Source organism: Geotrypetes seraphini, chromosome 18 (assembly GCF_902459505.1).
Source record: "Geotrypetes seraphini chromosome 18, aGeoSer1.1, whole genome shotgun sequence".
NCBI classification, from domain to species: domain Eukaryota; kingdom Metazoa; phylum Chordata; class Amphibia; order Gymnophiona; family Dermophiidae; genus Geotrypetes; species Geotrypetes seraphini.
This window is the reverse complement of record NC_047101.1, coordinates 9,103,083-9,116,187: the sequence shown is the minus strand read 5'-3', so window position 1 is coordinate 9,116,187 and position 13,105 is coordinate 9,103,083. Positions and strand designations below refer to the sequence as shown.

The following is a 13,105-nucleotide window of genomic DNA, read 5'->3' as shown; positions in this document are numbered from 1 at the left end:
TAAGAATACAAGGTTAAATTATTATGAGGACATTTTGGTTGTCTGAAACTTACTTTATTTCATAATTGCAACCAAAACACTGCCCTTGGCTTATAGATGGCACTGCTTACAACAAAGACACCAACCATGCTCCTTATTTCCTCAACCCAGCCACTAAAACATTCCTCCCACACTCTACTTCCACAGCTGAAGATTCCAGCTGCTGCCCTTCCCCTACCAGAACAGTATTAAATAGAGGCCACAAGCATGGTACATAGAGACAATGTATAAGCATATAAGAAAAGACATGCCCAAGTCAGACCAAGGTCCATTGAGCCCATATTCTCCCCTGACAGTGGCCAATATGGCTACCAAGTGTGCAGATCCCAAAATGTGTATCCATTTCACATAACTCATTTCCAGGTATTAAAAATGGCTTTCGTCCTGCTAATAATTTATGCACTTTCCCTCCAGGAACTTGTCCAAACATCTTTTGAATTTTGTCGGTCACCTTGATCAAATCCTCCTGTAATAGATTCCACAGCTTAATTATGCGAGGTGCATGGGGGAAGAAGGAAGAACCCCCGCCACCCCCCCAAAAAAAAACCCAACCAAAAAAAAAAACTTTACACAAATTTTTGTTTTAAACTGTGCTTTTGTTTTTGTTTTATTTGAAAATCTAAATAACTGTTCTCTATTTTACCATTTCCCTGCCCCTCAAACTAGACAGACAGTAAGACGAACATCAACATACTTTAATCAACCATGGACTTGTTGGCCTACTGGTATTAGAGACTTCAGATTAGGAACAACAAAACAAAGCTACTATACAGAAGCTGCCCTAGATGTTGCTATCATACTACCCCAAACATATGAATGTCATTAGGTGAAAGGCTATATTAGATTAAGGCAAGTATAGTGCATCCATTTCTAGTATCCGAAAATAATAAAGCAGGAGCAAATCTGTTTAAAGAAAACAATGTAAGACAAAAAAAATCCCTGCCATCTGTTCATCTTGTATGTCTAAAACAAGAGCAGACAAATCTAAAGGTAAGTTGAACATAAGAGCTGTAGCATGTAAAATTTTGAATATTTTTGGTAGAATAGCTAATTTATCACAAAAGTTTTTAATACATTTGTTTCAAGCATTGCTGAGTGAGCAAATTGTTAAAATACTCAATATTTACAGCAGAATAAAATGAACATGGGTTTTTGCAGGGAAAAGCAGGTCAACATGTTCAAGATCATTTAGACACCATCTGTCAGCTACTTCCATACAGTAAATCATCCATAAAATACAGTACACGGAGCAGTTCAGGATGCAATTCTAGAGTATAACATGACTGAAAGTAACTTGACAGACTGCTGTATCAGATTTCTCTATCAAGTGTCTATAGCCACTAAATTTCAGTCCTCATAAAATCAAGTCCATGCACTTGCCAGAAAATGTGTCTCATACTGGCCAATTCGACATCTGTTAGCTGGAGACATTTTCACATGCAGACAAGATAATCAATATCATCGTATGGATTAGATTTTAGACTCATTTTCTGGCAAGTGCATGGACTTGATTTTATGAGGACTGAAATTTGACATTAGCCATTCCACAGTCTGGAAAATAGTATACAAATGGAGGACTTTCCAAACAATTGCCAACATGCCCAGGTCTGGCCGTCCAAGCAAGTTGACCCTCAGAGCAGACTGCAAGATGCTAAAAGAAGTCTCCAAAAACCCTAAGATGTCATCATGAGACCTATAGCAGGCTCTTGCGACTGTTGATGTGAAAGTGCATGCCTCTACAATCAGAAAGAGACTGCAAATTTAACTTGCATGGGAGGTGTGCAAGGAGGAAACCTTTGCTCTCGAAGAGAAACATCAAGGCCAGACTGAAGTTTGCTAGAGAGAATGTAGACAAACACCAGGACTTCTGTTATAGTGTTCTATGGACAGATGAGTCTAAAATTGAATTATAGAAAGACAATCTAGACAAATGTGAATGTCTATTTTACTGTGATCTTTGAAAAGTCAAATATATTGCTGTTTTCCCCCACTGCACCTCAATCATAACATTTTTATTGGAATGCAGACTAACAGCGGAAGCTGGAATGGCCCGCTTTCTTAATGTTAACATCATCCTGCCCATCAAACCCTTGAACAAATCCCCAAAGAAGACCCGTAAACTTGTGTGGTGAAACCTGGCCGCAGCCCTGTTTATTGCAAATTAACATACTTAAATAACATTTAAATATTATAAATAACATTACAACAACTTTAAATAACCGTTTATCTATTCAAACCTTCACAATGGTATCACCATTGCGACCCAGATCCCGAGCTACTGATACACACATGTAAATGGCCCCCGACCCTGCCATCTAAGCAAGGGTCCGAGGGGTGGCATGTCCCCACATGCCCCATTGTCCAAGGTCATCCGACCAACCAGGCACGGCTCCCAACCGGCCCACCGCTCATCCCCATGATGAGACCAGCCGCCAGTAGCTCGGGATACCGCCTACCAAAGCAAACTCACACCCCAGGTACTAACGGGCGGGAGGGCGGGAAAGTTGTCTCGGAGGACCGGAAACCGTTAAGGTCCTCCGAGACCCTCCTTAAATAAACCCTCCACCCCCCCGCCCCCCCCACGGCCGCGACACTGACCTATCAGAGGCCAGTCCCTCGGCGGGAAGGCCTCCACCCGCCCGATTTAACATTTTCTACCTAACCCCTCCCTCTTCCCCAAAGCCTACTCGGCGGACGGCCCCGCGGGCCTCCCAGCTCCGCGTTAGAGCCGTCCGTCGAGACTAGCTCTTGGACTTTTTATAACATTTTAGTTAAATCTAATCCTCAATAACCTGAGTTTCTGAATTGAACTCTGGGGCTCTAATATTTGCCATGTTAGAGTCTATCCTGATATTCTGACAGTTGCACTGGAAATTGCTTCCTGAACAGAATACCAAAGCTTGCATCATACTTTTTCACAAACAGTATATAACATAATTCAATCAAGCTACTTAGATTCTGGTGGGCAAGTAGTGCAAAAAACCTATACAGCAGGCTACTGGAAAAGCATTTGCCTGGGTAATCCAGAAAAAAACCCATACATGTTTATCATAGCCAAAAAAAAATTATTTGCAGCGTTCAGAGTGACTTACCAACACAAAGGGCTCCTTTTACTAAGCTGCGCTAGCAGTTTTAGCATGCTTAGCGCACACTACAATGCCGCGCGCGCTAGATGCTAACGCTTCCATTGAGCTGGCGTTAGTTTTTCTGTGTAGCGCAGGGGTTAGCATGCGCTAAAAACGCTACCGCAGCTTAGTAAAAGGAGCCTTTTGTGTTTTCCCTTAGAAACGCTTAAAATTTAATATATTTATTGCTTTTTAAGGGTAGCTTACACAGTACCGAGTGCAGATTGGCCTAGAAACTCACATAAGGGAAGTTATTAGTTTTCTTTAAATGCAAAAAGACCTCCAGTCCAAACCATATTTAATACAAAAATTAGATCCTATTTTGTTTCATCAGTGCATAAATGGACTACAAAATACTGCTTGATCCAAATTCAGGTGAAGGCAGGCCATGCTGCTTCATCAAACTAAAGACACTTTACCTACAGCTATTTTTACAGTAGCATTTTTTATACTCTACTTTTTTTTATTTATTTATAAGTTTTCAAATATACAATTCAAGTTTTCAAATATATAATTCAAGATTAAACTTGTACAGAAAGCGATTTAGAGCAAAAAAAAAAAAAATAATAATAAAAAACATTTCAAAAAGTAAATATTAGCTTAAATCAGCTCAAGTTCACAATAAGATCCATGATGTATAAACGGAATAACTGAAGAAAACTAACATAAGAACATAAGAAGTTGCCTCCACTGGGTCAGACCGGAGGTCCATCTCGCCCAGCGGCCCGCTCCCGCGGCGGCCCACCAGGTCCTTGACCTGTGAAGTGAATTCTTGACCTTTATAATCTACCTCTACTTCTATAACCTACCTCTGCTGCTATCTGTACCCCTCAATCCCTTTATCCTTTAGGTACCTATCCAAACCTTCCTTAAACCCCTTTACTGTGCTCTCGCCTACTACAACCTCCGGAAGAGCATTCCATGCGTCCACCACCCTCTGGGTAAAAAAGAACTTCCTAGCATTGGTTCTAAACCTGTCCCCTTTCAATTTCTCCGAGTGACCCCTGGTGCTTGTGGTTCCTCGCAGTTCGAAGAATCTGTCCTTATCCACTTTCTCTATGCCCTTCAGGATCTTGAAGGTTTCTATCATGTCTCCTCTAAGTCTCCTCTTCTCATAAGAAACGTGATGCAAAATTAACTGAAATACAGGCATCTAATATTTTCTATAGCCCTCATTTCTTTTCCTTCTCCAGACAGGATAGAGAGAGAAAGGCCGTCAGTCAGAAAGGCTCAAAGAAAACAAATTTTTGAGAGTTACCGTATACTGAATTATACACTTGCAAGGGTGACAAAGATAAAAAATCACCCCAAGAGTTTTAATAGAAGAAATTATTTTCTACGTCTTTGTGTATCTCTTGCCAAGTCAGGAAACATTTGTATCTTGAAGCCCAAGAGTTATTTACTATGCAGGTGGAACCCAAGCATAGTACCGGGTAAAGCTTTGGATTCTTGCCCAGAAATAGCTAAGAAGAAAAAAAAAAAAAAAAATTTAAATTGAATCAGGTTGGGCAGACTGGATGGACCATTCGGGTCTTTATCTGCCGTCATCTACTATTCTTGAAGAAAAGTCTCAAAAGCCAGTTTTTATCCAGTGTAAGGGCTAAAGTCATTACCAATGTTGCAGAAACAGCAGTTTCCTTATCTGATAATTCAAGTAAAGCTGATACATTTATTGGTCTTTGACTTTTTTTCCTGTTGCTGGTTCTGGGTTTTATTTGGCAAGTAATAAACCTGCGTAAATGGAGGTAATGAATCCTCGGGCACTTCCAATATTTCCATCAGATAATGTTTTTAGCATTTCTCGAGGAGTTGCTGTTACAATTCTAGGAAAATTAATCAGTCTAAGGTTATTACTCCTTGAGAAATTTTCTAATGTCTCTATCTTCCTTCTTAAATTAACATTATCTTTCATTAGTGTCTCTTGTATTTGTTATGAAGATTTTAATCCATTTTAATACCCTGCAAAGCAGTCTTAGAGTCACCAATATCCTGTTTTATTTGAATAATTTCGTTTTCTTGCTCTTTTATTTTCCCATCCATCTGGATATGCTGGGTGTTCACAGTTTTAACTAAATTGGCAATCAGGTCCCACAAAGCGTCCAAAGTGACTTCTTCGGGTTTTACAATAGTAGAACATTGCAAGTCTGTTTGTGTAAAGTTCTGCTCCCCAGCCGGTAGCTCTTCTCCTCGGCAGGTCCAAACCCTGATGTTGCAGTATCCTCCTCCATACTCAGGCTCCCTTGGAAAACCTGGAAGTCTGAATCAGCAATCGCCATATCTCCGGGGGGAGACCGCCTCCCGACTTCCGGTGGCTCAACCCCTGGGGAACTGGTGGCTCGAGGATGTGGGGTAGGTGCTCTTACGTCAGGACTCAAAGTAGTCTCAAAGCTCCGTAGAGACACCTCCATTCCGTTCCCCTGGAGTGATTCAAGTGGGGGTATCACCGACGACACTGGGACGCCCTGCATTCGCCTCAGCAATTCTTCGATATTGCCGAGGGTTGCTGTTCCAGAGCGCCGCGAGGTTCCAGCGGTGCTCTTGCCCCTCCTCTTCGGCATATCGAGGTATTATAATTTACTCAATTTCTTACAAATTCCAGACATAGTAACTTAGTAAATGTTGGCGGGTAAAGACAGTTCCCAAGTTACATCCAATACTGTAGGCCTGAAGTAACTTAGGTAAATTTTCTAACACACACAAAGGAGATGCAATAGATTTGCTCATTGAAAAAAAAAAGCAAGCTGGATGTCAAAACCTGCCACTGCTTGAGACACAGAAAGAAACATCACAAAAATGCTGTCAAACTGTGCAAAACCCTAGGCTGCGGGCTTGTTGGGCTTGTAAACAGTTTGTCTTTCACAGTGGAGAGCGCCCATCCCACACAACCATCATACTGCAAAAGGGCAAGTGCCCAGGAATTTGTTTAATGCATGTGCATGCTGCTGCCAACTATTATCTTTGCATATTAAGCATGTAATTCTTCTAATGACACCATGACAACAGCAAAACAATAAACTCCTTAGCAACATTTTATGGGCGTTCTTCAAACGCCTATGTCTGGCTGTATGGTTCATCAAGTCATAAAAAGGCCAGCTATCTTGCAGTCAGTCAAATGTCTATGCTCTTTAGCATGGTATTCTACCATAAACCCAAATTCCCAAAATTAATTTATGGAAAACATCTTGCATGAAAAAAAATCCTTAAAAAAATAATATTTCAGCAGTCAAGCAGAACAATACATATCTCTCTATAGCTTCTATCAGTGGTGTGTGGTCAGGGCCTCCAAGGGGTTCAGTGAAGGCTGTTATCACAGGCTGGGGCTCCCAGCAGTTCATCATCCTTATCTGACGCAGTCCAAAGCGTCTTGCCAGCATCAGGCCACCAAGGGATTCTCTACAGACACTGAATCTCTTGACGGCTCAAGGATGACAAATCCCAGGCCAGAAGACTATTTGGGCTCCTCTTCTGTAGTGTACTGTAGCAGTCGAGCACATCATGCCATTGTAGGATTCAATTTCTGGCTGTGAATCCCTGAGGGAGTTTTGGTTTTCTTTTCTTTTGATTGGTTGGGTCTGGCAGAACGTCTTGAGTCTGCCCAATCAATCAGATTAAAACAGACAAAAAAAAATGCCTTTGGCAATTCTCTACAGGCACTGAATCTATGCATGCATTGGGGTAGCAGTGGCTGAAGGGATGGAAGAGTGGAAACACAGGGTTGTCCTTGCGGTTGCCATGAAGCAGGTGGACAAGTGCTTGTAACACCGGAGGCGAGATCGCTCTCCAACTGTTAGCCAGCTTCAGTGCAAAGGCTTTTAGAGGGAGCTGGGGAAGGAGGCAAGCTACCTCCTCCATTCTCCTCTTCTTTTTGTGTGCATGTGCCTTTGCTTCTGGAGTGGGGCTCAAAGGCTTATGGATCTTGGGGTTCTGCAGAACCCACATGTATCTTCATACAGGATTGAAGATGGGCTGCAGCAGCCTTCAATCACATGTAGCACAGAGGAACTATGGCAATCTTTTATTTTCTTTTGCCAGGAATGGAAAGAAATCCCTTTGATGCTAATGAAGTGATGCCTGTCTACAGAGTTAAAGTCACTTTTTTTTTCCCTTATGTGCAACAAGCAAAAGTGAAGTCCCCCCACTACTCAGCTCATCTCACTCAGGAATACTTGTCTAATTTAGATCGGTTTTTATGTACCTGTTGTCTATTCAAGGCAATGGCAGGCAGAGATTTTGAGCAGTAAACTTTCCTCAGTATTTTTGAGCCACTTGGTCCTCTACAGAAATGGGATTACAAACCTGGGGCATCTCTTTTCTGTTCCTGGCATTCAGTGGCATGCCATCAGTGGCATGCCATCCTGTTGAGCTGCTCTTGCTCAACAGGAGCAGCTGGAGCCTGCAAAGAGCTGCACAGTATCAGAGGAGACGGTCTGGAGCAGCCGCAACAGCCTGCAACAGAAGTGGTCCCACATGGATTTGGTCTTTAATTCTTACTGCAGGTTGGTAGACATGGCAGGGCAGTGTGGAAGAAAATAAATGGGTTCATGCCAGCTGAGGGGGAGGGGGAGAGACAGAGACAGGAGCAGTGCTGAGTGGGAGGAGGAACAGGGAGAGTCAGAAGCACTGCTGGTAAGGGGGAGAAGTTGCAGGGAGGGAGAGAGAAATAGTGCAGAGGATGGGGAGAAACAGGGAGAGACAGGGGTATTGTTAGGTGGGGGGTGGGAGGGAGAGAGAGAATCAGTGTTTACAGTGGCACATCTAATTAATTTTGCTATGCTACATCCCATACAAATAAGTTGGGTCTTTTTGGGGGGGAGGCTTTGGGGAAGTGTGTCTATATCTCTGGAACCTCCAATCCAATTTGGCCTATTTTCATGTGTTTTACTGATTTTTCTTCTCGTGCCAAATTTCATCCCATTGGGTTAAGTTTTCAAACAGTTATTTTCTGTTAGGTTGGAAAGAATAAGAACAAAACAAAGATTAAGATGACCTGCTAAAAAAAATATATATATATATTTTCTTTCTAACTCCACCTATATTTGAAGATAGTACTGCAGGAAGGCTTCCGGCTCAAAGCACAAACAAAACTATTATTCTGATCTGAAATTAATAAAATTGCAAAACATTTTGTATTATGATCTTAAACCATGAACTTTTAAAAAAGAAGCATAATCAAGTTTCAAATATCTCACCGAAATGGACAGATCCTCAGTTTTCCGCTTTGCGCTGGAGTCAAACAACACATTTCGCCCTCTTCTTTCACAGTCCTGATAAACTATTAGTCGAATTTGACTTGGATCAAACTCTGGGGAAGGCCAGCTATGATGGAAAAATAAATGCCAAAAAAAAAAAAGCATTACTACTTCTGTCACATTTATGCACATTGTGTTATTTTGGACTTAAAAGGGCCTGGTTATATAAAAGGCTAGTCAATATTCAAAACAATTCAACTAGCCAGAAATGACCACAAACTGGTTAAATCACTTGCTCAGGGCTATATGCTAATTTTCAGCAGCACTTAACTGGTTATACCACTGAAAATTAGTGGATAGCACCTAAATGAAAACTGGCTATTTTTTTTTTTTTTTTTTTTGGGGGGGGGCATTCCAGGAGTGGAACCTTCACCAGTTAAGTGCTGACATTCAGCATTTAATTGCCAGGGTAACCACCCATGGCCATTAAGATCTAAATATTGACTTTAACCAGCTATTTGTTAGCCAGCTTAAAAATAACCAGATAAAACCAAAGCCCAGACACAGCCTAGCATTAAATATCCAGAATAACATTCACCACTACCAGCTGAATATTTACCCCAGAGTGCCTATGTGAGGAATACAAAAAGGCACCAATTTCAAACCTGTTTTATAAAGGCAATAGGCACCTAAGTGTCTTTATTAAATAGGCTTCCAGAAAAACTGCCAACAGTACACATATTTACACCCGTTCTGAAGTTAGTCACTGTAAATAAGTGCATGTACATGTATTTTTATAAAATATGTGCATGCATTACAGATTCCTCATTAGCTCTGCAGACATTTTTTCTATACACATTAAGCTGACAGATAAAAATACTACAATGAATATTTTGTGATAATCTAGTGAGTCACCATATTAAATATTATCCTATTCTTTTCTAATGTTTTATAAAAGATTCTTAAATATTATTAGATGGTTAATTCAGTAATCAAGTGTTCATGTTTCCAATATAGTTATAATACAGTTAAAGGGGCATAGTTTTAAAAAAAACATCTAAGTCCCCTTTTGGCCTAAGGCCCTAAACGCTGAAAGTAGCAGCAGGGAACATGTCCATTCTCAAAAAAGAAAGTCCAAAATAGGTGTTTTTTTGAGAATGGCCTACCTCTACGTTCAGCAGTTTATTCGGCCAGACCACCACTACGTCTAACCTTAGAACACATTATCAACCAAAAAATTGCCCAGGACTCAAACGCGCAAAACAAGACCTTTTAGGCAAAGGAGGGGACAGTCCTTCATCTAAAAGCTGGATTCTGTAACCAGCGTATGCCAAAAACAACACCGGTTACAGAATCCCCCGCCCCCCCCCCCCCCAACGATCGCAGCAGGAGAGATGCCTAATCTCTCCTGCTGCAATCACAATCCCCCCCCCACCCAAAATGCTGCAAACCGCAGCTGGAGAGATTGGGCATCTCTCCTGCCGCAATCGATGCCTTTCAAAATGTCTAAGTCAAAATGTATAAGTTCTGACTGGGCAACCTGTTAAAGTTTTTGGTTATACTTGCTGTACGACTAAGTCTAGGTTGGTCCACCTCCCGCCCTTTCCCCTCCTCTAAAAATGCCTCTTTTCGCTCTAGGCGTTTAGAGGCAGGGTAAAGGCCTAAGCTGGTTTAGATACATCTAAAACCAGCTTTGATTATTGGTACTTGGACGATCTGGCTTTTTTATCGTCCAAGTACCACCTTTTGAACTTTTTTTTTTTTTTTATTATGAGCCTCTTAATGTATACAGTGCTATTTAAAACAAAACAATCTACTAAGCATTTTTTCCAAGAAACACAAAATATGAGGGAAAAAACCCTTGGTACATCCAGCTGTTAGTTTGCATACAATGAGGTTCACAGATTCATATATAGTCAAACTATAAGTGGTAAAAATTGGATCTGAATCATTGTTTATCACCATTATCCTTCCCTTTATTCTTAATTTATTGTTATGCTTATGATGATCATGTATTCTGTTTATTTTAATTTCAACTTATATTTATACTTTCTGAGTCTGATTCTGCAAACACACATCCTAATGGTAGGCAGCAGTAGTCATCCTACCGCCGTCTCACAGCCAATCAGGGGACGCACATTTAAAAATATGAAAAGGGGATGGACACCTACATTGTAGGCATATGTCACACGCCTACAGAGAAGTGTACAGACATACGTGGGTGTAGAGACAGAGGCATGGATGTGGTTTCCCCCTGAAGTGCCTTTGGGCCTTAGTAAGCATCCCTGTGCGTCTCCATAGGCATGAGACAGATGCCTTAAATGTAGGCCTCTAAAATGCTGGTCTACATTTAAGGTGGCTGCCAATGACTGTAGATGCAATTCTCTTTAAGATGCTGATGCCTGATTGATACACAATCGGCGGCCACCTCTTAGTCATCCGCCGAGAACGGCATCCTATAGAGAATCAGGCCCTCTGTGCATAACAGTTGAGAAAATTTATCATTTATTTAAAAAATTTCTCACCCGCTTAAACCTAAGCGGTTTACAAAATACAATCATAGATATGACATGACAAAATACATAATCAGATAGTGCATTAAACAAGGTTCTCTTACAGCATAATTATCCAATTAGTGAATGCTTCCATAAATAAAGTTGTTTTAAATATCTTCTTGAATCTTAGCATATCCGCAAGTAATTTCACAGAACCCTTCAGACTATTCCATAGAGATACCCCTATCCAAAGCGTAACAATTGTACCCCTCAGCTAACTGGTTGATTATGATTGAGGTTTTTATAATTACCTTTTTAAATATTTTTATTAAATTATTCTTTGCGAAGGCTATCCTTACTATGGTATTAAAAATTATTTTGAACAGCAGCAAAAAGGTGCCTCAACAATAGCTCTTTTATAGATATAGTTCAGTGTGGGCAGTTACAAGTACCAGCTGAAACTTTATATCAACTAAATTTAGAGTGCTTATCAGAAGAAAATAGTTTGTACAGTAAGTAGCAAATAGGCACTTATATTTTAGGATTGCCATCTCTAAGGAACACAATTTTAAATGTAATAAGTTGCTATAAAGTTGCTGACCATAATATCATAAAGCCCTACAATAATGGTTCAAGCAGAACATCCAGATATTTAAGAGCACTAGAGGGATCAAGCTGCCAATCTCCCCAGCTCCTGCTCCATGCCGTAGGATTCAACAAGGGTCTGAAAGAACCTTGAAACTGGTTAACTTTGACAATCTAGCCCAGTCATGCTCTTAGGATTTCCCAATGCATATGCATGAAATCTATTTGCAAGCACAGTCTCAATTGTATGCAAATGGATCTCATACATATTCATCAAGGAAATCTGAAAACTCAACTGGGTTGCTCCCTTGAGGACTATTGTCGCCTCCTGATCTAGATATTGCCCTCTCTCTATAAAGTACCACTGGCTCCCCAGAAATCCATGGCAGAGTAAAAGAAAATTCTAAGAAAAATAACTGTAAAGGATTACAAAATGAGGCTCAAAGGGGGCAGACTCAAGGGGCCCACTACAAAATAGTGATATCATGGGATGGAACAGCAATAACAGGAAAACAACATTATGAGATTTTTAAGTAGCTCAAATATTCATTTTAAAAACTCCTGCACAAGAAGTATAGTTGCTAAAGTGAAGCAAAATGGTCCGCAGTTCTCAGTGGGCTTCAAACAATTAAGTTATTTTCTATCTAGGCAAGTGATATAGGAAAAAATACAGCTGCACAGATAGATTTGAAAACTGGAGGTAGTCCTTGGCCTGTCCATGTCAGGTAAGTCACAGAAGCTAGGCTATGCTTCAAATCTAAAAATGGACATTTGAAGTTTGGAAGAGATGCAAAATGTAGGACTGACTCCACAGAGTAATCACTCATCTATAAAGGTCAAACGGTAAGGACACATCTGTTCCATTACTGACCATGCAAAAAGGCAGAGTCCAGTTAATTCTTGGCATACTGTTGAAATGAATCATGAAACCAATTTAGCTGTCTTGTTAGTAACTGAAAATGCTGTTAGAATGCTTTATTTTATTTGAATAAGGATTTCAAATATTAGTAATTTAAGTCCAAAGGGAGGAATGTGAAGTACAGTTGTGTTCCAAGGTATCTCTTAGCTTCATTATTTATATTTCCCCAACGTTATTTCTTGAAGTTATTGCAACATCAGTTGATTAAGTTAAACTTCAAAGGCTTCTTTAAAAATCATCTGTGTTGTGATTTGTAAAAATATAAAATTAATGCATACTTAACACTAGAATTTAAAATTCTCACAAGAAACACACAGGAGAATGTAAGCACATATAGTTTGTGTCTGTGTTAACTGTGTGTCCAATAATATAGAAACATAGAAGATGACGGCAGAAAAGGGCTACAGCCCATCAAGTCTGCCCACTCTGCTTACCCACCCCCTGTCTATGCCCTAATGACCCAATTTCCTTATCTTGACCCTCGTAGGGATCCCACATGGGTATCCCATTTCTTCTTAAAGTCTGGCACGCTGTCTGCCTCGATCACCTGCACTGGAAGCTTGTTCCAATGATCAACCACTCTCTCTGTGAAGAAATACTTTCTGGTGTCTGACTGTGAGCAGTAGCAACAATCACATGAAACAGATACTCAATAGGTGACCATTTAGCTTGAAGACGGAAAGGGGGTGGGGTCAAATTAAACCAGTCCAAATTAACAAGACTACACTACCATACATGCACCAGGGTAAGACC

At 40.5% G+C, this 13,105-nt stretch overlaps 1 protein-coding gene across 4 annotated transcripts in view; it reads right to left on the bottom strand.

The window, feature by feature from the left end:
* Positions 1-13,105, bottom strand: part of FNIP1 (folliculin interacting protein 1) — a 110,306-nt gene that overhangs the window by 69,628 nt on the left and 27,573 nt on the right. For all 4 annotated transcript variants that reach the window (XM_033926962.1, XM_033926964.1, XM_033926961.1 and 1 more), the window contains exon 2: positions 8,354-8,480. In XM_033926962.1, coding sequence (XP_033782853.1) covers positions 8,354-8,480 — 127 coding nt within the window. The remainder of the gene's footprint in view (positions 1-8,353; positions 8,481-13,105) is intronic.